The 25,958-nt window shown below is 50.2% G+C and overlaps 1 protein-coding gene across 6 annotated transcripts in view; it reads left to right on the forward strand.

Moving 5' to 3' along the window:
- The window catches only part of GAS7 (growth arrest specific 7), a 204,258-nt gene that overhangs the window by 82,387 nt on the left and 95,913 nt on the right, over positions 1-25,958 (forward strand). The window contains exon 2 of one of the 6 annotated variants that reach the window (XM_082605548.1): positions 24,779-25,038. The exons of 4 other annotated variants lie outside the window; for them this stretch is intronic. In XM_082605548.1, coding sequence (XP_082461674.1) covers positions 25,021-25,038 — 18 coding nt within the window. In that variant the 5' untranslated portion in view covers positions 24,779-25,020. Of the gene's footprint in view, positions 1-24,378; positions 25,039-25,958 lie in introns of those variants that run through there. One more of the 6 variants, XM_082605547.1, reaches the window with a different exon arrangement.

Below are 25,958 nucleotides of genomic sequence, written 5' to 3' on the forward strand. Positions count from 1 at the left end.
CATGCCTCTAAGCCATAGTTGATGCCATTGTAAATCGTGAATATTATATTAAATGAGCTCATGTATGTCACGTGCTGGGCCCAGTGCCTGACATAGAGCGATAGTAAGTAGTGGTGGTTGTTATATGAAGGGTTCATCAACGAGAAATATTGCACTTGGAGGCCGGTGTTCCTGGGAGAACAGCGCTGACGGTGAGCACAGGCCAACCATGGACCAGCACACTTTGTAAGGGAGTGAGCTCTCCATCAGCACAAGCGTTTCAGAGACTTGTCACCTGCCTAGGAGTCTGTGGCAGGAATCTGCCACTGAATGGGCCAGAGACAGCAGGGGAGGTCCCTTCTAAGGAACATTCTATCAGTATACCCAATGTGCAAAGACCGTTCACAGAGCCGGCCTGAGATTGCTATCTCTTACAAAGCTTGCTTGCATTGTTGGTCTTTGGCTGACGTCCGGGACCTTGAATTTAGGGAGGGTTCCCACCATTCCCAAAATGATAAGGGTGGCTCTTATGGAAACTGCTCTTAAAGACAGTGTGGTTTATGCTGAGCACCTGCTTTCCTTCTGGGAGTCTGGGGTTTTGCTGTGTGTCAGGCAGAGGGTGCCTATGGGACCAACCCCCCACAAAGCCCCTGGACTCTGAGTCTCTGAGCGTCCCTGGTAGACACACTTCCTACCGCTGTCACAGCTCATTGCTGGAGGAATTCAGTGCATCCCTGTGGCTGCACTGGGAGGGGGACTCCTGGAAGCTTGCGCCCGGTTTCCTCGGGTCTTGGCCCCAGGCACCATTTCCCTTTATTGATTTTTCTTGTATCCTTTTGCTGTAATAAATCATGGCTACATACCCAGTTCTAGGAGTCCTCCTAGTGAATGACAAGACCTGGGTGGTCCTGAGAACCCTGACACAGCCGGTCTCTGCCTTCCAGTTGGAGGAGAACCCAGGCTCCACTGGCCATTTGAGGGAAGGGGTATGGGGGCACTGATACCGCTGACAGGAAGAGCTGGGCTATCAAGAGTGTGTTGGGGGCTGCCCCTCCGGGGTGCTGGTGTGATGTTACTGAGCTTCTCATGTGGCAGCTTAAGAGGTTTGGGAGGAACTGGTGGGTATTTTCATGTGAGACCTCAGTCTCAACTGTGGGGTGTGTTAAATTCTGAAGGAAAGATCACAGGCCCAGACTAGTTCTTGCAGAAGTGACCAAGGTCAAGACCACTCTTTGGTACAGATGGTGTCAGAGACAACACACCCTGGCTCTTTATAAAATGTGAGGTGACCACACCTCGGGATCAGCATCAAGACAAGGGATGTTGCTGTCAGCTTCCCTCGGTTACAGAATCAGCGTCTACTAATTGGGGTCTCTCCAAAGACTTACAGGGGATATGGTTTCTTACCTCGGATGAAGGCCACCGCAAGCCAGGGCAGAGCAGGGCGTGCAGTACCCAAGTTGTATTCTCAAAGAACTTACATGATTGCGGGTAAACAGACATCCTGCCTTGAGGCTGGTGAGGGTGGCCCGGTCCTCTGTATGGGTCTCCAGAGAGGTATTCAGCCAGAGATAAACTCGGGGGCGGGGGCACTAGTCTGCATGGAGGAGTAAAGGGGAGGCTTTCAGTGAGCCTCCCAAGGAACCAGTCAAAGCGGATCATTGCTGCCCGTGCAGAATGACAGTGACCACACACACCCCTTATGTGCTGGTTGTATAGGTTTCCCTAATAGGCCTTAAAAAGAGTACGGCACTGTTTAAAAACGGGCCTGTTAGCCCTTCCAGGTCATCTTGGGCACCACCTACGGAGTCGTCTTGGGTGTTGCTAGTGTTATGGGAATGCCTGCGCTTTGGGGAACCCTACTTTGCCTCATGAGCCAGGTCTGCAGACCGCAACGGAAGCTCAAAAGTCCCTTTTGGTCATTGTGTTTCCCTAGAGATGTGGGCGTGTCCTGACGCAACTCCCCTCGTGGCGGGAGGCTGCTTCCGGTTGTGGTCAGGGGGGTTGGAGGACCTTCCCCAGCCGCCCGAGTCCTGTTGGGGGCGGGGGGGGGCGGGTGGCAGCAGTGGACACCCCACGTGGATCCGGGTCCACCCAGACACCCTTATGGGCGTGGCCAGCCTCTGTTCTCCCGATGGCGGGGCAGGGGGACACCCCAGAGGCAAGGCCCCACCCTTGCCTGGCTGGTGAGCACCTGCGTCCACAGGTTCCGTTCTCTCCAGCTGGTGGTCTTTCCTTTCCTTTTCTCTGGTGCTGGGGCCCCCTTGACAGCAGGTACAGGCCAGACTCACCGCAGCTGTAAGAAACAGCCCATCTGGACGTGGCTTTCTGTCACACATCATACTCCCTCATTTCCCCTCCATCCCTCCTGCTTCCGTTACAGAGGGAACCTCTCCCCCTGTGCCACCCCCAGCCCTCCTGCTCACTGGGGACATTGGAGCGCACGTGCGGGGTGTCTTCTAATTATCCTCATCTTGCTCTGAGGTCAAGTTGCATTTTACCGTCAAGCAGACAGGCCCCTGACTCCCGCTGCCCCACATGTCCCTGAACAGACCTCATCCTGGGGGCGCCAGCCCTGCCCGGCCATGCCTGGCACTCCGCTCCCTTGCATGTCTTCTACTCTGACCCCGTTTTAACGACTCTCTGGTTATTTCTTCTCCCAGTGCCACTTGGTCTGCCGAGCAGACCCTGTGAGGCCTCGGAGGTGTGAATGGTGACCTGTCTCATTCGCATGCCTGTAACGGTCTGACTTGGCCAGACTGGGGGTGGGGTCTGGGGCAGACAGCTGAGAATGGCTCCCAAAGATGTGTCCCTATTCTAATCCCCAGAACCTGGGAACGTTATCTGATTTGGTAAAAGGGTCTTTGCAGATGTGACCAAGTTGCAGATTTTAAGATGAGGAGATTATCCTGGACGATCCAGATGGCCCTAAAGGCAGTCCCAGTTGCCCTCATTAGAGGGAGGCAGAGATTAGGTTAGATTTTGCTCTGCACAGAAGAGGAGGGGTATGGTCAGAGGCAGAGTGATGTGACCACAAGCCAAGGGAGGCTGGCAGCCAGCAGGAGCCGGAAGAGGCAAGGGATGGCTTCTCCCTTAGAACCTCCAGAGGGAACGTGGCCCTGCCAAAACCTTGAATTCAGTTCAGTAATACAGATTTTGGACTTCTGGCCTCCAGAACTGAGAGAGAATATACTGCTGTTGTTTTGTGCTACCAAGTCTGTGGTACTTTTTTACAGTGGCCATAGGAAACTAATACAGAGGATCTTTGGAAATGCATATATCTTTGGGAGAAGACTTTACCACAGATGGAGGCTGATGGAAGGGGCTGAATCTCTAATACTCTCTGCTTTATGTTGTTTAAATTTTGCTGCTGTTGAGATTATGCTCTGGCCTGTGCCGAGAGAATGTTAGGCACAACTCTTTCTATCACATCTTACAGAAACGCCAATCAAGGGCTTCCCTGGTGGCGCAGTGGTTGAGAGTCCGCCTGCCGATGCAGGGGACACGGGTTCACGCCCCGGTCCGGGAAGATCCCACATGCCACGGAGTGGTTGGGCCTGTGAGCCGTGGCCGCTGAGTCTGTGCGTCTGGAGCCTGTGCTCTGCAACGGGAGAGGCCACAACAGTGAGAGGCCCGCATACTGCAAAAAAAAAAAAAAAGAAAGAAAGAAAGAAAGAAAGAAATGCCAACCAAATTGGCTTCAGGCAAAAAAGAAATTTATAGGTTGGTGTAACTGAAACAGTCCCAGGATGTCAGCTTCAGGCATGGTTTGATCAAGGGGCTTACACAGTGTCAGCAGTCTGATGTCTCCCCTTCCCCCATCCCCATCTCTTCCCTCTGTCCCTCACCAGCTCCTTTTCTGTGTGTCTTCTATTCTCAGGGAGGTTTTGTTTTTATTTTTTCCTGTAGGGTGTCAAGGTGACCATCAGCAGCTTCAGGCTTATATTCTATATAACACTGCTTCTTCTCTCCAGTAATTCCAACCGAAGTTCAGGGATTGAGCCTCTGGGTCACCTGCCCATCCCAGAACTCTAGTCACTTTGCCAGGGGGATAGACTAGGCTCCTTGGAGAGGTGAGGGCTACCTGTCCCCACAAACTGTGATGACAGAGTGGGGGAAAGGTGCACCCCCCAAAAAAAATCAGGGTGCTCTCACCAGAAGCAGGGGTGTGTGTAGCTGCGGGACAGGCACACAGAGCAGGTAACTGTCACGAGTTGCCTCTGGCCTCGCAGTTCCTGAGGCTGGGAAGATGCCGTTGGAGCCCATGGTGGTTTCCAGGCCCCTAGATCAGTGTGCTTGGAGATGCCAGGTCATGCCTTTGAGGCTTTCCCTCTGCCACAAGAATCCAAGTGTGAAAACCAGCCCCACACGTTACAGGAGATGGAAAAGCTGACTCCGGAGGCCCCAAAAGGTGGGGGATCCGGTAAGAGAGCGGAGAAGTTGAGAAGTTCTGTGTCCAGCGGCAGCAGCTGCTTGTATTAGAAAATCCCATTATCAAAGCATCTTTGAACTTCTCTTGGCATTTGCATGACTAATGTTCGATCTGGTGAAAGCCGTGCTTGGGAAATGGAAAAGGGAAGCGGGGGTGGGTGCTCCTGCTACAACAGGGCTCTCTCTTTGGCAACGGTCTGTGGAGGGAGGGACTGAACCACAGAGGAACTGCTGTGGCTGCATGAAACTAGCACTCCCCCTGCCCCCTCTGTACCCCTTAGAGGTGGGAGCCGTAGGCCCCAGGTCTTGAAGGAGGCTTTTGGCCCGGGAGGATGCCCAGCAGTTGAGCTGTGCTGGGCGGTGCTCAGGAAGCTGCCGCAGTGAGCAGGTGAGAGGAAAGCTGACTGGCTGAGAGGTCCAGAGCCAGACGTGCAGGTTCAGCCCTCCCTCAGTGCCATGTCTTGTTAATGGTGCGACCTTGGGCTTGTCACCCTGAGAAAGCCTCAGGGCCATCTGGCGTCCAGTTCCAGCAAGCGCTGCCACTTGGGAGCTGCAAATGCATGCCCACCCCTGGGCAGATGGCTGTTTGAACCTCAGTTTCCTCTCCTGCCTGTTCCTGCCGGGGAATTGCCAAGAAACCATCACCGACTCGCTCTCTGCTGCCTCTTCTTGACTCTGGAAAACGCAGCTAGCAAATGGCCCACGCGGCGGGGCGGAGGTTGCCTTGGCTGGGGCGCATCCTTTCTGGGTGGCCCCTGCCATCTGCAGGGCTGGGTGGGGCCCCCCTGCAGCCTCGCCCATGTGGGGGTCCCCCTGGGTACCCACAGGAGCCCAGGGGCTGGAGGGCATTTGGTGTGGGGTCTGAGACCTGCAGCTTCGTTAGGAATCCTCATCCCTGGGGGGAGGGGAGAGAGGGCATGGGGCTGTGAGCAACTCTGGTTTGCTGTTTCAGGGATTTCTGAGACCAAACTGCATGCCCGACAGCAAAGCAGAATTAGCCATGTTATTTGAAGTTATTTACACAAAGAGACTTACATGATCTATGTCCAGTGTGTTCATGTGCCTTCAGTGGGCAAGATGTATTTTATTTGTTTTAAAAGCCTGTGTATATTTTCTGTGTAGCAAAGAAGAATCATTTGAGGATGACTTTGAAATAGTCACAGAATCTACTTTAAAATATTTAACAGGATGGTAAATATTCCTCCTTAATCACGTGTCAGAGCTTCTCTATGATCTACAAAAGTCCTGCGGTTAGTCTCTCCGTGGAAATAGACTTGAGTCAGGTTCACTGGGAACCAATTAAGACCTGCTCTGTGGTAGGCTGTACCAGGGTTTCTTAGCCTCGGCGCTGTTGGCATTTGGGGATGAATCGTTCTTTGTTGTGGGCCTGGGGGTCCTGTTCATTGTAGGATGTGTAGCAGCATCCCTGCCTCTACTCATTAGATGCCCCCTGCCCAGATGTCCACGTCCCCGTGGACCTGTGGTAACCTGTGAGTATGTTAGGTCACATGGTCGGGGGACTCGAGGTTGCAGGTGGAATTAAGATTGCAAATCAGCTGACTTGGAGGTGAGGAGAGTAGCTTGGATTATCCAGGTGGGCCTAATATAATCACAAGGGTCCTTATCAATGGAAGAGGGAGACAGAAGAGAGAAAACCAGAGAGATGGCAGCGTGACAGAGACTCGACCCACCATTGCTGGCTTCGAAGATGGAGGAAGGGGCCAGGAGCTAAGGAATGCAGGTGGATTCTAGAAGCTAAAAATCAAGACAGGGAAACAGATTCTTCCCTGGAGCCTCCACAAGGAACGTGGTCCCGCGGACACCTTGATTTTAGCGCAGTGAGAGATCCATTTCTGAAATACAGAACTCTAAGAAATTTGTGTTGTCTTAAGCTACTAAGTTAGCAGTCATTTGTTACGGCAGCAATAGGGAACTGGTACACCTGCCCATCTCTCCCACCCCCATTGTGACCACCAGTAAAGGTTTCCAGACATTGGCAGATGTCCCCTGTGGGGCAAAATCGCCCCTGATGCAGAAACACTGGCTACGGGGACCACCATGCTGTTTCCCTAGAAACTGGGAAAGAGTCTCTGTGTGATGAGAATGAGGCCAGGAGTGGGTGCACCCAGCACGGTTGGCTGTACACCCAGCATGGTTCTCTCTGGGAGGAAGGAACCAGTGGTGTAAAAGGGAGCGGGGGTGGGGGCCACAGCTGCTCCCCCCAGCCCCTCCCCAAGGCTCACGGCGCTGTCACCAGTGGCAGAGTGTGCTTGTGCATATCTGTACGATACTAGAAAAGAAGCTGAACTATCTTCAACTGCACCATAAAAGAGGCTATAAAAGCTCAATAAATGTCAGCCGAAGCAGCACTGCTCACAGAGTTCTCGGCAAGGAGGGCCAGCACGCCGGGCACCCCTGGCACTGTTTGTGGGTGTCGTGGGCGGGAAGGAGAGGCCGGGGAGCTCAGCCCGTGCTGGGGGCCACCAAGCCCGGGCTCTGGGCCAAACATGCAGCCCCCGGGTTTCTTCGTCCCAACCCCAATGCTGTAATTCTGTTTGTTTTGCCGACTATGAAATCCATATGGTTCTGATTTCTTCTTTGTGATCCGCCATCTCTGTGTGGCTTCGGAGCCAGAATCCATGCGAAGCGGCTTTGAAGTTGTTGTTCTGGGTGAAGCAGGACATGGTGCTTTTCCAGGGTTTGATCCGAGCGGTGCTCTAGGAGTTGAGAGTTGGGAGGTGGGCGGCTGGGTCAGAAGGGAGGAGTGTTTGCAGAGCCTGCTGGAGATTTGTGCAGCCCAGGGTTGCTCCCTGGTCTTCAGCTGAGGTCACAGTGACTCTTTCTTCCAGGCATCTCAGCTGAAACAGCAGTGAGTCCATGTCAATTGCCGCCTCGGGGTGGTCAGACAGAGTTGTGGCCCCTGGCTCCTCCGTTCAGGGTAGCTGCTGGCCTGGGGGCAGAGTAAAGGTAGAGGCAGGGAGAGAAGAAAAAAGAGGGAGAAGTCAGTGAGCAAGGGGGGATATGGAGAAAGACATCACCTGTATCCATGCTTTTCATATTAAAGGGCCAGACCGTTCCGTGATGGGCTGGCCTTAGCTGGGTCTAATGGGTGTATGGAGGCCAGTGGTCCCCAAATTTCAGCCTGCATTGGAATCACTCACCCGGAGGGCTTATTAAAACAGATTGCGGGGCCCCACCCCCAGAGTTTCTGATTCAGGAGGGCTGGGGTGAGGCCCAAAAGTTTGTACTTTCAAACAAATTCCCAGCTGATGCTGGTGCTGATGGTCCAAGGTTGAGAACCGTTGGTCTACAACAAGAAGAGGATCTTTGTAATTAAAAGTGGTACCAGTAGGGCTGTCCTGGTGGCGCAGTGGTTGAGAGTCCGCCTGCCGATGCAGGGGACACGGGTTCATGCCCCGGTCCGGGAAGATCCCGCATGCCGCGGAGTGGCTGGGCCCGTGAGCCGTGGCCGCTGAGCCTGCGCGTCCGGAGCCTGTGCTCTGCAACGGGAGAGGCCACAACAGTGAGAGGCCCGCGTACCGCAAAAAAAATTTTAAAAAAAGTGGTACCAATAACTAATAGTTCTCAGGACTTTACAGTTTATTGGTGAGGACCCCACTTTCTTCATTGAAGTATAGTTGATTTACAATATTATATTAGTTTTGGGTGTACAACACAGTGATTCAATATTTTTATAGATTATATTCCATTTAAAGTTATTACAAAATAATGGCTATATTTCTCTGTGCTGTACAGTATATCCTTCTTGCTTGTGAGGACCCAACTTTTGATCTGAATAATCCTATGAGGAGATAGTATCATCATTTGTGACTTTTTTTTTTTTTTTTTTTACTTTTTCAAGGTGAAAATAACATTTATTTTAATTTTTGTCGGACAGTAAAATTGACCTTTTTGGGTGTACAGTTCTATGAATTTTAACACATATTATAGATTTATGTAACCACCACCTCAACCAGGACATAAAAGAGTTTCATCACCCCAAGATCCTCCCTCCTACCCTCCCTTTGCATTCACACCCTCCCTGACCCGACCCTTCATGGGTCATCCATTCTTGTAGCTTTGTTTTTTTGAGAATGTTGTATAAATGGAATCATACAGTAGGTAACCTTTTGAGACTGGCTTCTTAATGTAATGTCTACGGGACGGATCCAGGTTGTGGCCTGTGTCAGTAGTTCGTTCCTTTGTGTTGGTAAGTAGTATTCCATTGCATGGATGTCCCATAGTTTGTTCCTTAGTCCCTGTTGAGATCTTTTGGGTTGTTGCCAGTTTGGGGTTTTTATGAATGAAGCTGCTATGGGCATTCGTGTATAAGACTTGGTGTGGACCTGTATTTTCATTTCTTCTGGGTACATACCTGAGAGTGGGATTGATTACTGGGTCATATGGTACGTGTATGTTTAACTTCATAGGAAACTGCCAGGCTGCTCTCCGGAGTGGCTGTACCATTTTGCATTCCCACCAGCAATGGATGAGGTTTCCAGTTGCTCTGCAACCTTGCTAGCACTTGGTATTGTCCATCTTTTAAATTTTAGTCACTCTAGATCATGTCTGATTTTGAAATGTGTAAACGAGTCTCAGAAAGGCTCAGAGGGTTGTCTAAGGCCCTTGGGCTCTTGGTGGCTCCTTGAATAACTAAAATCCAAACCTTTTGACTTGACAGCTGTGTACATTCTGGGTGATGGCTGTGCTGAACAGGAATGATAGAGGCTTATTCCACGTGGCAGACTAGGAACCAGTAGCTTCTGCGTGAGGTTGGGGGCTGCAGCAACATCAGGGCATATGTGGCAGGGTTAGGGCATATGCCCAGGGACTAGGGAAACAAGGAAGTGAAAAAAAAGGAAGAAAAAACAGAGAAAAGATGCACATCCTAGAATCACAGAGGTGGGAGGCACTAGGCTACTTCTCCATCCCTTGTCCCTCCTTATTTTTTTATTTCTGTTTTTATTGGAGTGTAGTTGATTTACAGTGTTGTGTTAGTTTCAGGTGTACAGCAAAGTGAGTCAGTTATACATATACATATATCCACTCTTTTTTAGATTCTTTTCCCATCTAGGCCATTACAGAGTATTGAGTAGAGTTCCCTGTGCTATACAGTAGGTCCTTTTTAGTTATCTATTGTATATATAGTAGTATGCTCCCTTATTTTTAAATTGAGGCTCAAAGAGGGAAAGCAGCCTGCCAAATGTCACTCAGCTCACTGGTGCCTCTTGACTCTTTGCCTGTGGCCGACGGTTGGCAGAAACCCCCTTTGTTTCCAGAAGCATCCTTGGGAGTAACTCCAGGGCCACAGGCTGCTTCCTCTTGGTGCTTGAGGAGTAGAGGTTTTGCAAATTGATACACCTGGTCAGGGTCATCATACTCCTTCAGTGTCTTGGCCTCAGGTCTGTTCTGGGTAAGGAGTTGGCTTCAGGAAGGAGCTTGTGCAGGGGGCCATGGCCACAGCTGAAACCAGAGCTGGTGACTTAACAGGGAGGAGGTTTATGGAGGACCAGGCCCACCTACCCTCGCGGGGGAAACGGCGCGGCTGTGCTGGAAGGCAGTGGACATGCTTACCCGATTGCAGAATACTTCTTGCATTTTGAATACCATTTGTTTGGTTGCCACAGCAACGTCAAGTCTCTATTTTAATGCTAACCTGCGTGGCTGCAACTTTCTATATATAAGTGCTGCTTTGCACAGTGAATTAGCTGATGCCACGGGGGAAGCAGTGGATGTGGAGACGGTGGCAGAAGATGACCAGTGGGTCAGCTTTGCAAGAGGAGGGACTGAGGGGCTGAGGTGAGTGGGCACCCGGGGCGTTGCTGCTTATCCATAGGGCAGGTTGCCCGAAGCTCATTGGAGCAGGGTGAGAGCGGGAAAGGCAGCCCCACACCTGCGGGCGGGCAGGAGGGAGGGAGGGAAGCCCTGCTCGGGTGGCCTCCTGCTGGGCCGGAGGGTGATTCTTCTGTTTCCCTATGGGTCGCCTCTCCTCACTCCTTCAGCGCGTCTGGGCCGCCCGGGGACCCGAGGCTCCGGAAAGGGGAGCAAGCCACTGGCCAGGGTGGTGTCTGAAGTGAGCTGAGCGCGGAGTGAGTTTTCCTCGTTTCCTTTGACTTGGTTCCCAGGTCTGGATCTTCGCCTCCTCTGTTTTGCCTTTTCTTCCTTCCCAGGTGTGGCTCCCGGTTGGGGCCAGATGGCTCCACATGGTGCAGGTAGAATATTCAGGAGAAGCCTGGAAGGACCTTGGGAGTCGGTAGGTTCAGCTCCCTCGGCTCTAGATGAGGGAGAAGCCCAGAGAGGTACACACTCTGCCAGATGTCACACAGCCAGCCAGAGAGAGAGTGGGACAGGAACCAGGTCCCCAGGGGACTTCTGACTCGGGCCCCTGTGCCTCGTGTGGGCACTTGTGTGGTGGGGTCAGGACAGCTGTGGGTGTACACACTAGACTTACGGGGGCTGCAGAGAGGGTGGCCCACTCGGGGGCGCTCCTTTCTTGCGTCACAAGTTGGAAGGCATGTAAGGAACACAGGATTATGTAACAGGATCAGGAGCCATGAAGGCTTCTGGAAAGATCATGGAAGTTGGAGTCTGGAAAACGGATTCATGTGGATTCAGCCGCTTCCCGTGTGACAACTGTGTCCACTTCACTGAGGCTCAGTTTCCCCACTAAGTCCTGGAATCTCTTCCCCAGCACTGTGGTGGAGGGTCAGTGTCACAGCCAGTGTGAAACTGTCAGCAGCAGCATTTGGGTCCTGATGGGAGTGTGATACACCTCAGGGCTTCTCTGGAGATTGGATTTTGGGTGTGCCTTGAAATGCTACAGTTTTATCATCATTTAGAAAAGTCTCAGCCGGCCTCCCTCTTCTATAATATCAAACATTCGACAGATATTTTAAGTGCACTGGCTCCAAAGACTTGGACCCATTTTTTTTTTTTCTTCTTTGACATGCCACGTGACTTGCGGGATATTAGTTCCCCAACTGGGGATCAGACTCGGGCTCATAGCAGTGAAAGCGCGGAGTCCTATCCACTGGATGGCTGGGAAATTCCTGACCCTGTCTTTTTTTGTTTTTTTAATTTTTTATTGGAGTATAGTTGCTTTACAATGCTGTATTAGTTTCTGCTGTACAGCAAAGTGCCGACCCTCTTCTTGAAAAGAGAAAATTTGTACCGTTGGAATCTAGGGCCTGTGAGTGGTGTACAGTCTGTGGGGCTGGAAGATTGGGAGCACTCACCCCTGCCTGGGCGGGCCAAGGAAAGTGCAAAGCGGCGAAGGAATCTCTTGCAGGAATTTATGATGGAGGATGGGGGGAGGGGTATAAAGGGGGGAGTTTTAAAAACGGAGATCTCGGGACCAGGTAAAGTGGTGTTTCTTAAAGCAGGAGTCACCAGCCACAACGTGTCTATAATCCGTATTAAGCGGCATGGAAAATAGAGTGGGAAAACAGCAGAGTGCATTACACGTGGTAAAGCATGTATTGCTGCGTGAAACTTTTGCTTTGCATGTATATTGGGTTGTGAAGTAAAATGTGCTTTTTACCGTGGGTCAGACTTTCGAAACCAAAAAATGACACCTTCTGGGCTAGAGTGGTGACCCAGTGAGCCTGAAATTTCCTGTGGATGGCTGGGGATTTCCTTTCCAAGAAAAAAGCTGGAAGGAGAAAGGAAGGGTTCTCAGTGGGGGAGAGCCTCACGCAAGCATCGTTTTGAGAAGCTGGTGTGTTGCAGCGTGCAGCTCAGACAGGGACGAGCAGGCTGGCTGGGAAGCGTGGGGTCTGGGGACCAGGGGGGCCTCCCCTTCTCCCAGGGCCTGTGATTCTTCCAGCGACTGCCTGCTCCCCCTGCACCCTCCCCAGCGGTCCCCAAACACACATTCCCCTGCCCTGGAGCCCTGCACTGCTCCGATGAGGGATGGACCCAGCCATCCTCCCCCACCAGGCACTGTGCTCCAAGGGTGCTGGCTTCCAGCTGCTCAGCACCGGCGATCCCGTGGGGATCTCTCTGCTCACTGCGGCAGCTGTGTCATCTCACCTTTACACCCCATGGATGCGCGTCTGTCCTCCGAGGCTGCTGTGCCCGATCCTCTTTCTCCTTGGTTCCCGCTCTGTGCACGGCTTTCCCTCTGACCACCTTCTCTGCCTCCCTGCCCAGCCGGTGGTGCATGCCTCACTCCTTAAGCTATATCAGCTTCCTCACTACCGCCTCCCCTTCCAAAGCTTCTCGTCACCTGTGGAGGCACCACTCTTCCATAGACAGAGTAGGACAGACTCTCCAGGGTCCCTTCTGGCCCCCAAACCTTGTCCTATGCTTCCCTTCCAAGGAAGGTGGGACCCAGGCTGGGGCGCTCAGCTCCGGGGTGAGATGGAGTTGGCCACACATTTGCAGCCCTTGGAAGGTGTGTACTGATACCCGGAAGCTGGTATTCAGCTCACCCACCAGGAGATGTTGGTAGTAAGAGGTCTTAGCAAGAGGATGGTTGATAGAGGGTAAAAGTACTGATTATACTTTCGGTCTAAGACAGTGGTATTCAGTTCTTTAACACGAGGGTGCCCTCTCTTCAAGTGACTGCTTATGCAGATCCCCAGCAATGAACACCAGGAGCTGTACACTGGTGGCCACTGGGAAAAATAAAGTGCAAAGCTGCAGGGGGGTTTGGTGGTGGTTTTGTTTTCGTTTTTGCCCATAGTTTCATTTTAAATTTTTTGAGTTGGTTGCCAACCTCTAAAAATGAGCAGATGTCACATTAAAAATTCAGATTTCCAGCTTCTCTTGCAAAAATGAGTAGCTTTGGTGACACTGAGCCCACTGTCCTGCCCGGCAGCAGTATGCTGCTGCTGATGCATGGCGGGGTTTCCGTTTGCTACAGTCCCTACCCATCACCAGGGTGGAGAGCAAGGATGGAACAGTTGCCAATACTCGCATGATTTGTGATGTTTTTCTTACGGTTAGGAAATATGAAATAGACCCGGTGCCCATGTCTGTGAAAAGAGGGAAAGTGAGAGGGCTGCAGTTTTCAAGAAGATGTTAAAGAATCTCTTTCTGCAAGTGAATTTGTTGGTCTACTAAAAATTAATTTTTAAGGAATAGTGGTAGATTTAGAACATGTGCTGTGTTTTTTTGTTTGTTTTTGCCTTGAAATCAGTGGTTCTCAAAGTGTCATGCCTGAACCAGCAGCAGCATCACTTGGGATCTTGTTAGAAATGCAGACTGTTGGGTGCTACCCAGACCCGCTGATTCAGAAATGTGGAAGGTGGGGTCTGGCAGTCTGTGTCCTGACGGCCCTTCTGATGCAGCTGAAGGAGCAAAGGCTGAGAACCACTGCTCTGAGGCTCAGAGCACAGACAGGATGCCAGCACCCTCTGTTGTCCCTTTCCATCCTTTTAAGACCCAGAGGGGAGGAAAGGCCGGGATCCCTAGCCGAAGAGACGTTGAAGTTCTCACCCGACACCACTCCAGGCAGACTTCTGTTCATGTCTGAGGGCTGGCTACGGGAGCTTAGCAAATTCCAGTTCGCTTTAGTCCATTGCTTCCATCCGTGGGTCCTGATGGTGCAACAGGGGTGGAAGAGCCCTGGTGCCTCTGACAGTCCTGGGGAGATAGATGGTCACCAGGCTCTCTTCCCAGGGGAGCAGCAGTGTGTGACCCTAGCAAACAAGGCCGGGGAATGCATCACATGGAGAGGGACCAGGTTGGCTGCTCAAGCTTATCAAAGATGACTAGGCATTCATGGGCTAGGAGTTCTTAGGTGAAAATAATTCAAACCAGTTCTGTCTTGTTGGTGGTAAGACCTTGGTTTATTCGATTATAAAATAAAAATGATTTGATTATAAAATGAATACTTCTCTCCCAGGATTCTTGTAAAGGTCAAATAAGCTACAACAGATAAAAGTTACTGGCCCACAACAGACAGCACTTCAGCAAGGAAGAACCACAGAGAAGATTAGGACTGATATCAGGTGAAGTACAGACAGTGGGAATCGACTTTGGTGGGAAAAAGAAATCTTGTCCTTTGTCCTCCTGATTATCCAACCTGTCTCATTTTTAGGAGCTTGAAGTCGGGGTTGGGAGTGTTCTGTTGGGGTGTCCTTGCTGGTGTCAACAATTCAAATGAAGTCATGGGCTTCCCTGGTGGCACAGTGGTTGAGAGTCCACCTGCCGATGCAGGGGACACGGATTCATGCCCTGGTCCGGGAAGATCCCACATGCCGCGGAGCGGCTGGGCCCGTGAGCCATGGCCGCTGGGCCTGCGCGTCCGGAGCCTGTGCTCCGCAACGGGAGAGGCCACAACAGTGAGAGGCCCGCGTACCGCAAAACAAACAAACAAACAAAAAAACAAATGAAGTCACACGCGGGCTGCTTTAGGAAGGTTGCCAGGCTTTGCATTGGTTGGTTCATGGCTGTTGTGCACGGCTGTGTCTGTTTCTCAGTCTGGTTTGCAGGGGGTCACCAGCTTCCCAGCAGCCCCGGTGGATGTGGATGTTCTCTGGCCCCTTCTGCTGGTCCCCGAAACCCCAGTCTTGCCCACAGAGTGGCCTGATTCCAAGTCACATGCTGTTCCTCTTTCTCCGGTCTGTGTCAGGAAGGTCAGAAGGTGTCACTCTGAGAGGTTAGCCCACAGGCCGTGCAGCACAAGTGACTCAGCACTGGGGACCTCAGCTAATGAGTTTCCTAGAGGCTGCTCAGTGATTTAACGGAGACGGGACGGTATGGAGCACAGCTAATATTTACGGAGTTTCTTCCATCATTTCGGCCCTCGTATTTAGTCTTTGCAAGAATTTTGTGCAGTGGGTGGTGGTATTTGCATTTTTACATGTGGAAAAGAAAAAGAGGTTCAAAGCGGTGAGGTGACTTGCCTGAGATTATGTGGCTGGTAAGAGGTAGAACCTATACCTGAACTTCCTCTGCCCTGGCTGAAGGTTAGAAGCTGGGTTTGGAGACAAGCAAAGGGATGTCTGTGGGCATTCGAGTGGCTAGTGGGGCTTGCCTCTTCTGTTTCTAATCCCCGCCCACATCCCTTACGCATCGTGCATACCTTATTTTGGGAGCCCCTGCTGCAGAGCAGAGGCTGTGGTTCCTCGAAGCCTCTGGAATCTTCCAGGCCCCCTTGTTGGAATGGAGCTTTGCATTTCAATGAGTGGAAAAAAAATAAGCAGAAGAGGATTTGCCAAAAGAGAAAATCAAGTGCGTTTATGACTCCTCTTTGTGTGCACAGATGTTTCCTCCCTGGGTCACCCCCGCCCCCCTTCGCGGGGGCTCACTGGCCACAAACAGATGGGAAGTGGCTCATGGTTGAGCTTAGAGCCAGACTTACTGGCAAAGGTCGCCTTGCACGGAGGCTTGTGGGGGTCAGCCTGGGGAGGGGTCCTAAGTGGGGCTTGGTTTCTGCCATGCCATCTGGCCAGAGCTACTCCTCCAGCCATGATGGCAGCATCAGCACCAAGGTTGAGGGCCAGAGAGCGAGGAGAAGAAGACTCTGCATTAGGACTGGGAGACTTGGTGTCCAACCAACCCCCGTCTGTCTCTGAGCCTCGGTTTCCCCATCTGTAAAATGGCAACATGGGATCAAGTGATCTCTGCGGTCCCTTCCATCCCTAATTTTTGTGTCAGCGCTGCATTGGTTAAGTTCTTTACTGTTGATCATTTTGTCTTAATTCAATTCGTTTTCCTAAAAATAAAGCCCCCCCCCAGTCTCCGTGCCGTTTGAAAGATAATACAATGAACCTTAATCTGATAAACAGTGTTCATTTTAGGGGATGGCAAGTGAAATGGGATATGTCAAGGGGGATTTTATTAGCAAATATTATCTAAATATTTTGCATAAGGCTATATGCATGTATTAGCTCATAATGGAATCCAAGTTAAAGATTTTTTTAAAAGAATGCACTAAAATGAATAAATGAATATGCTCATTATAGAAAACTTGGAAAATACAGAAAAGCAGAAATAAGAAGAAATATTTAGCATGCTTGTCTTTTTTTTTTTTCGGGGCATATTTGTCTACATAATTGGGATCATATGGTATATTTAGAATTGTACATGCTGATTCAGGGGAAGGGCAGTATTTACGAATACATTTTTAAAATAAAGAAAAATTAAAAATTTCATTTTTAAAATTAAAAAAGAACTCAAAAATTTAAACGTGATAAAAGAAATACAATTACAACAGCCAGAGGAATCCCACAGTACAAAGATAACTTTTGTTAACATTTTCGCGTGTTTCGTTCGTGCTTGGCTTGGGGCGGGGAGAGCATTATTTTCCATAGTTGAGATCATGCTGCGTACACTCGTTTCTAAAACAGGAACCACTCTTAGAAGATGATGTACAAGAGGGTTTAGAAGATGATATAAAAGAGGGTTTTGATGGCAGAAAGCATTGGCTACTGGGTGGTTGATTAGTCTTTCCTGTTTTGGGGGTGGGGGGAAGACTTGGTTCATTCAGTATGAGTTTTAAATACACAGAAAATCATCACTCAAGTTCTTTGGCAGAGAAAATGGCCGCTGTGATGTTCTGCATAGTGCAGCATTGCTCTGGTGGACAAAGGAAACAAAGACTTTTTGTTCGGTGACTCTCCCAGCACAGAATCCACAAAGCTTGAACAGTCCCTCCACGGTCGGCATGTTCTTGGACAGAAAAGGAAGCAGCAGTTACAAGTGCGCCCCACACATGGCTGGAGGCTTCGTCTGTACTGGCCTTGGATGTTGCAGGAGAAACATGTATCCTGGTTCCAGGATGGGAGGGAAGCAGCAGCGGAGGACCAAGGGAAACACTAGGCACCAAACCTCAACCCTAACCCTAACCCTAACCCTAACCCCAGGCAATACAGTTTGCTGGATTTCTGAGTTGGGGGAGTGCACTAAGCAATGCATTTATATGGTTACTTCCCCAGCATCATCTTCCTGATTTTGGTTTCTCTCAGTGTCTGAACAGTAAGTGTGTGGTCTCTTCACTTGCATGCCTACAAGAACCTTCCTGTTTCTTTCATGTCAAATAGTAATATGACTTGGCTGGATATGTATGTCTTGGATGTCAGCCTTTTTGGACAGAAACTCATGTTTGCAGCTCAGCCCGTTCCATTGTTCAACAAACGTTTATAGACACCCACAGGGATGAACAAGATGATGGCCATGCCCCTGAAGCTTTGACCTCAGTGGCATTTGTCTTCTGGCACTTTCAGATGGGCGATGCCCAGTCCTTATGAGCTGTGAGCAAAACAAAGTCCCCGCCTCACAGAGCTTTTATTCTAGTGGGAAGTGTTCTCTAGCTGTTAGTAGGAGTAGAGGAAAAGTCTGAGGAAGGAGTGATTTCCTAGATAACTTTTCTCTTTGCCTGTTGGTGTGCATGATTTTTTATTATGTTTTACTATTTTTGTCATTAATTGTTGATTTTAGTGTATTTGATCTGGTCTTTTCTAATGGAATACTACTTAAACCTACATTGATTCATTATTTCCTTGCTTTTTTTAGTTTGCAATTTGGGGAGATACTTTTAAGTTTACTCTGTACTTTACTGATTTAACTTTTTTTTTTTTTTTTTTTTCTTTTTTTTTTTTTTTTCCGTACGCGGGCCTCTCACCGCTGTGGCCTCTCCCGTTGCGGAGCACAGGCTCCGGATGCGCAGGCTCAGCGGCCATGGCTCACGGGCCCAGCCGCTCCGCGGCACATGGGATCCTCCCAGACCGGGGCACGAACCCGTATCCCCTGCATCGGCAGGCGGACTCTCAACCACTGCGCCACCAGGGAGGCCCTGATTTAACTTTTAATATTTTTATTTATCCACAACTGTTAATGTGGCTTTAAATGAGCAATTTTCATATAATACTGACCTTATCTATTTTCTTCTTTATATCAACCTTTCTCTTTTGCCTGGTTTTTTCCATTACGAATTTTCTGTTCCTCTCTCTAAGAGGTCACAACTTCTTACATTCTAGCAGTTTCCTGACATTTTAAATTATATTCTGAATTACTTTCTGAGATGTGCTCTTCCTTTGAGCATTTAGGATGGTGTTTCCTCACTCATTTCCCATGTGTTCCGCCCCCCCGCCCCCCCCCCCACTGGCTTTTCAAACTCATTCTTAACAAGGCAGGATCTATGTAGACACTGCATTACACAAGAAGAGTATAGGTCATCTGTCACTGGCTTTGGCACTCTGTGCACTTGGGGGAAGGTGGGTCCTTTTCACATTTGCTCACCTGTAGGTTCAATGGTACATACACCTCCCAGTCCTGTTCTTGTTTTCAAATTGACTGTCACCTGGTGCATCGTTCTTTTACTGCCTGGCTTGCTGATATTCCGAATGGGTGAAGTGCATGAGAAATCACAGTTCTCCTGGCCCCATCCCCACTCACTGCTGCCAGGACATTCTCCAGACTTGACCTGTGGGATCCGTACCTCTCTGAATGACTAACACCCCTCCCCAGGCCCTGCACCCACCTTCACTGCCCACTGGCTTGTTTTCCAGGAATCCCTGTGCAGAAATGGGTGGTAGGGAGGGAGGGGCAGATCTCAGGCTGCTTCTGAGCCACAGCGGCTGGCTGTTTAGTGCTCGGGTGGTTGCAGATCCTGTATCTCACATCGGGGTCTGAGAAGGGCGAAGGTGCCAAGTGCATCTCAAATTAGACACAGAGAGCAGTGAAGGTGTGAAGTGCTGTTTCCCCTTTCACAATTAGTCTCCGTTTTGTAAAATTTTCTCCGTTTACTCCACTGGCCTTAAAGGTTCTGGAGGGTTGTTCCCTCAGATTCTGATTGTCCACTATTTTTGCTTTTTTTTGTAGCGTGGTAAGTGTTATCTTTTCCTCTTACTGCCACTTTAACCAGGATTTGACAGAGGTGTCCACAGGCCTACCGCCCGGTGCCCCTTTCCACAGGAAGTCCCTCTGCACCCCTTTAACTGTCCTCTTGGTCCTCCCCGTGGTGATTCAGGCCCACACTGGGGACCTCATTCCTGCAGTTGTGGGTATGTGGTCAGTCACAAATTCAAGTTTGGTTTTCTGGGATTGAAAAAAGAACCTCGTAAACCATTGCCTGGATGCTGCGTGATAGTTTTACACATAGCCTGAGACTGTTGTTTCTCCAAGTGGGCTGAGTTTACAACTGAGGATATGTGAGATGATCTTAGATCACGTGGAGATAACAGTTTTTAAGTTCCATTTATTTTCGTGTTTAATAGAAAAAAAAAACCCAACCCAATCAAATCCATGGTTTCATAGATATTACTGCTTAGGGCCAGGCTTAATTCAAGTTCCACGTAAGTCAGTTAAAAAACAAGTAAATCGTAGTGTAGCTGATGCATGACAGTGGGAAAGTTCTGAGAGCAGAACATGAGTGACTGAGGTCTGGGAGACGCTGAGGAGGGGATCCCATAGGTCTGGAATGGGGCCTGTAAGGAGGTTTTGAAACCAGGTGCCATTTCTGATATGTCCACTTGATCTTGGGACTCTTTTATGATGGGGACACGTAGAAACCTTATGAGGGGCCTTGGACCCCACCACGCTGAGTGCAAGAAACTGGCTGCCAGTCACTTCCCAGGGGCCATCGCTTGGCCTGGTGGGCCAGATCCGGCCACTACCTACATACAGCCCCGTCCCTTTGTTTCTTTTTTTTCTTTTTTTTTTTTTGCGGTACGCGGACCTCTCACTGTTGTGGCCTCTCCCACTGCGGAGCACAGGCTCCGGACGCGCAGGCTCAGCGGCCATGGCTCACGGGCCCAGCCACTCCACGGCATGTGGGATCCTCCCGGACCAGGGCATGAACCCGTGTCCCCTGCATCGGCAGGCAGACTCTCAACCACTGCGCCACCAGGGAAACCCCCGTCCCTTTCTTGCTTTCTTCTGAATGGGCATCTCTCTGAATGTCTTCCCTTGCTGCCCTGTGCCTCTTCACACTCCCCAGCCCCTTGTGTGCCTGGGTTCAGATTTCCACACCCACCTCACTTCCATATTCCTTTCTGAGATTAGCGGGGGAAACCTCCTCTCTGTAGTCAGTAAGTATTTTCTTCATTATCTCGTGTGGACACTTAACTATGTATTTCGTCTTAAGATCCCATCCTTGTTTGCTTCCTGTGACTGATTCTCAGAACCCACATCTGTTCATTCCCCATCACATAGTCCCTGAGTATGAAGTACTGGACTGGTTTGGAGGGGAAACAGATTAAGACCTGTTTTTTGGGGTTTGGTTTTTTTTTTTTTTGCCTTTAAGAGTACTGAGAGGGGGGCTTCCCTGGTGGCGCAGTGGTTGAGAGTCCGCCTGCCGATGCAGGGGACACGGGTTCGTGCCCCAGTCCAGGAAGATCCCACATGGCACGGAGCGGCTGGGCCCGTGAGCCATGGCCGCTGAGCCTGCGCGTCCGGAGCCTGTGCTCCGCAACGGGAGAGGCCACAACAGTGAGAGGCCCACGTACCGCACACACACAAAAAAAAAGAGTACTGAGAGGGGCCCAGGGGGTGCTGCCTGCATGAATGGAGGGCCTAGGGGTGGGATGGATTCATTCTCCTGCTACTTGAATGCACTCACCCCCTCCATAGGTTCCACTGTGCATCCTTTCTGCATGAACTCAGCATTGACCTCTAGGATTTCACCACCATCTCCGTGCAGATGCTCCAGCTCCATGTGTCGAGGGCCAGACTCACCCTAGCTGCCCAGTGATCACTTTGAACTTGGATATGCAGGCAACAAACTCCACCACGTCCCCGCAAATGGCTCCCACCATAGCTGGATCGCTGGGCAACTGGTTCTAGCTTCTCTTGTTCCCTTTGGAGTTGACTTTTACTTTCTCCCATTCCCCCTGCGTCTCATCAGTCACCAAGGCTTATTCTGCTTCTTACTTAGTGTCCTCCTGCTCTGGTCAAGCCCTTTCTTTTCATCCCCGCTGTCGGGCCAATTCTGTATCTTCTGAGGAACTGCCCCTGCCTGTCCCAACTGAAAAGGCTCTGCCCTCCTCAGGACTCTGAAAGCTCTTATTGTCTACTACTTATCAGTCAGCATTCCTTGCAGACTCCTCTGTGTGGTTATCCCTCTTTTTTTTTTTTTTTAACACTTGTGTTTGTGCCTTATGTTCCAAATTTTAGAAGTGAAGTCATATATATAAGACTTGCCTATATCTTCCACAGCATTCAGGAAAGCGGTCGTTAGTAACTTGATTCGTTATGAACTTGATTAGTTATTAGTTGCTGATTGATTGTGTAGCCAGGGGGCTGCGTATCAGGGGGTGGGGCTGTCTTTGAGACCTTGTACCCTGGAGACTGCACAGGCTGGTGAACAATTTTTCCCTTCACTCCTCTGAAGCATTTAGAAGAAGTGAGTCATCGCCATCCAGATGTTCTTTCTTCATTATCATTATAAGACAACACAATTTGTCCAACGGAGGAGGATGAGGTCCCACAGCAAACGTGGCCTATTTTTGGTTGACAGTTTTCAACTCAACTGAAACAAAGAATAATCAATCACAGGAGGGTTGGTTGCATCTGACTCCATTCAACTCGGGAAAAGGAAGCTTAGTGGAAATGATTGCCAGTCTTTTTTGCTTTTGGATCATGGGTTTCCTGATGTCTTTTGTTTGTCCATGTGGCCCCATAGTTAGAAACATACCTGTTTTCAGAGACAAAAAAGGAGGTGAACAATTTGTGCTTTTCCCCAGCCAACTGTAATGATAGAGGACTATCAGTAAAGCAGAACAGAAGTGACTTCTGGATTAGAACACTAGGATAACCCCAAACAGTAGACCCACTGGAATGTATATGCGGGTCTTAACACGCCCAAACATGTTAACTGGGTGAATCCTATAGAATAAAACCTCTGCAGCACTGGTTTGTTTTGCTTTAGTTCAGGTCAGCGCAGATCAGCCTCCTGGATTGTAATGGCCCAGAAAGGCCCCTTGCCATTGGCTGGAGGCCTTACAGAGAACCACCATGATGGTGGTTTCTGTGTTGCCCACAGCAGGGCATTATGGTCTGTGATTTTATCTACTCGTCTGTGTGCTGCAGGGTCAGAGTGGTGTCACGGCTGAACGGCCTGAAAACCGTCCCCTCTTTGCTATTATTAAAAACAAGAAGGCATGGGCTGTGAAAGCTTCCATCGCCATTTTAATTCCACAAAACCAGAGGGCCTGAAGATGAGGGTCTTGGCTGTCTAGATGCACATGAAGTTTTGTTCTCATCGTCTCCTGGGTGGGAGCCCATTTCCAGGAGCAGAGAAGGACCTTGCTGTGTATTCCAGGGCATGGCTGGTCCCACAGTTCAGGGTGTGAGCTTGCACCTGGCATCCCTTCCCACACCAGGGAGAAGATAACCCAGCAGCCACTGGAGGACTCTCACCTCTGGATACGTACGGTGCTCACTTCTTCTCTTAGTGGCTGGTTTGGGACCATTTTACAACTGTAGATTTAAGCGTATGTATAGATCTGTGTATAGACTACATTTTTTTCTATCCATTCATCCATCTCTGGACACCTGGGTTGTTTCCACCTTTTGGTTATTGTGAATGATGCTGCTATGAACAGGAGGGTACAGATATCTGTTTGAGTCCTTGCTTTTGATTTTCTTGGGTATATAGCCAGAAGTGGAATTGCTGGATCGTATGCTAATTCTATGTTTAATTTTTGGAGGAATTGCCTTACTGTTTTTCACAGCATCTGCACCACCTTACTTTCCCATCAGCAGCGCAGAAGGGCTCCAGTTTTTCCACATCCTCGTCAATATCTGTTCTTTTCTGGTTTTTTTAATAGTAACCCTCCTAATAGGTGTGAGGTATTATCTCATTGTGGTTTGAATTTGCATTTCCCTAATGACTAGTGACACGTGACATCTTTTCACGTGCTTATTGGCCATTTGTAAATCTTCTTTGGAGAAATGTCCTTTGCACATTTTAAAATTGGGTTGTTTGTTTTTGTTGTTGAGTCTAAACTTTTTTGAGTCCAGGGAAACGGCAGCACCTACTCTTTCAGCCCCTGCAGGTAGTCACAGCAGCAACAGTCATAACTCACGTCACCCTCGCCCTGTACCAAGTGTTTACAGGGATTGCTTTTTTCCCCTTTAATCCTCACAACAACCTTTTGGGAAAGATCATCTCCATTTTACACTTGAAGAAACTGAAGCTTAGAGGCCTTGCCCTACGTATCACAGTGGTGAACCAGCAAAGCCCTGACCCTGATCTGACTCTGTCCCTGAATGACAGTACTGATGGCCTGGCCCCCACCCAAGGAGCTGGCATTGAAACCTTCCTAAGTAGACACTTCATCCATGCGTTTGAGAGAAGTGATAGTTTAGAGGAAACCACGCAGTCCTCAGGACCTCTGTTCCTCCAGGACACCGTATTTACTTCGATGTAAAGAATCAGTTCCTAGGGGCTTCCCTGGTGGCGCAGTGGTTGAGAGTCCGCCTGCCGATGCAGGGGACACGGGTTCGTGCCCCGGTCCGGGAAGATCCCACATGCCGCGGAGCGGCTGGGCCCGTGAGCCATGGCCGCTGAGCCTGCGTGTCCGGAGCCTGTGCTCTGCAACGGGAGAGGCCACAGCAGTGAGAGGCCCGCGTACCGCAAAAAAAAAAAAAAAGAATCGGTTCCTAAAATCCCAAAGGTTTGCATCTGAAAGCAAACCCAGAAATGCAGGGCACTTCAAGTGCTAAACCTTCAGCTGCTCCGAAAAGCTTTCTAAGCGGCGGGATAGGATATATTCACCGAGGAGCCAAGTACTTGCTGAAACTCATTTCCTTGGTGGAGGCAGTGTTGCTCTCAGGGTCCAGTCCTTTCTTCCCATGAACCTAACAGCTTTGTGATTCCCCAGCCTGTTTTCACCTGAGATGCCCGGCATTGCCTCCTCTTTTCCTGCTGTCTGTCCAGGTTTGGAGGTGACAGGGGCTGAGTGAAGGCAGGGGACCCTCATGTTGCCCTTTTGGGGGCGGCAGCTTTCCAGCCCTGGACAAGTCCAGCACAGTGGTTCTTTGGGGGAGAATTCTCCATCCTTTTTATGTTGGTTTTTATCTGGCCTTGGGTTCGCACAGCTGGGGCCAGAGCCGGGGCCAGAGCTGTGACTTTGGGATGGGAAAATGTTGGCGGAACATTCCCCAGCAGGGCTTGGGCAGGCCCAGGGAGTCCAGCCTAAACTACAGTGGACAAAGGAGCTCTTGTCCACAGGCCCGGGGGTGGAAGGCATCTGGTCAGTGACACAGGCTTGGCCATTGTATGTCGTGACCTCAGCCAACTTTTTTTAGCTGAGGAAGGAGAAAAAGAGAGCGTGCAATAAAGAAAAAAGAAAGAGAGAAAGGAAGAGAGAGAGAGAAAGGAAAGACGAAAGAGAGAGAGAAAGAAAGAAAGAAAGGAAGCCCCCAGATCCTTTGTATCTGGAAAGTCCAGAAGGCATCGTTGATTTCCCCACAGGAGCTGGAGCAGATTTGGAAGGAACTGTGCAATGTAGTGGGTTCTTTGTGAAAGAACAGCGATGAGAAAAGCCACAGAAACATCCTCCGGGGTGCCCAGAGCCCTGACCCTGGGGTAGCTGTTCGCCTGGGCCTCATTTCCCGCAGAGGGGCCTGTGGAGAGGAAGCTGGCAGGGGCCTGGCCAGCAGCCCGGGCACTGCAGACAGGACCCACGACTCTTGAGTTAGCGGCCCCCAAAGAAGATGAGCCCTTCTCCAATGGTAAGAATCGTTCTGCTTACCTGCCAGCGTGTGTGCAGCTTGCCTTTCTCCGCATGCTCCTAAGATGGCTTTGGCATTTTAAAGAGGCAGTTCTGAGAACCCTCTGAGATACGGGCTCCCAACTGCTGAGCTTACAAAGTCTGGTGTGTTGGGGGCACCTTTCCCGGGCCCGAGGCAAGAGGAGGGGAGAAGATGTGGGCTGATGTTGGAGAAACCAGGAAGGGAGGGGGCAAAAGACTGAAAAGGGGATGTTTGTGGAGGGAAAGGGTCTTGGGTCCCCCTCGGTTACCTGGGGAAGCAGTTAAGTTCAGTGTGACGGAGAAACAGAGTGGTGACATGTGGATTTTTCTGTGGTGGGGATTGGAGTCCAGATCTGCCTCTCCCAGTAACTTGTCCCACATCCAAAGCTTGGCTTCTACCCACCCACCTACCTTCTACTCCACGGCCCAGTTCCAGATGGGACACTGGATGGTGAAAGCCCATTAAAGGACACAGTTCCCCAGAAGGTTGTTGAGTATCTGCCCAGTTAATCCAGTATCTGCACTGGGGTTCCAGGCTGGGCTGGATGTCTCTGTCCAGTTTGGTGGTGGCAGCCGTGGCCGCCCTAAAGATGATGGACGCTCTCCTGAGACTCAAGAGGAGAATAGCCTTACTTTGCCAACCGTCCTGCCTCTGGAAGTTAGACTCCCCCCTTCTTTGGAAAGAGGGACTAAGAGGGATCAGCTAAGACTTTAGTGGCCACTCTGTTGAGGTTCTGGACAGCTGAAGGAGGTCCAGTTTCTGTGGCAAGTCCCGTCTATCTCTGCACATAAACCTTCCCCCAGGACATTCTATCCCACTGGCTGGGTCAAAATCAGCCTCTCTGATTGTGGCGTGGCTTCTGATCGAGGCCTGAACCTGTACCAGGAGCAGAGATGGTG

The sequence above is a fragment of the Mesoplodon mirus genome (assembly GCF_964341445.2).
Source record: "Mesoplodon mirus genome assembly, chromosome: 18".
NCBI classification, from domain to species: Eukaryota; Metazoa; Chordata; class Mammalia; order Artiodactyla; family Ziphiidae; genus Mesoplodon; species Mesoplodon mirus.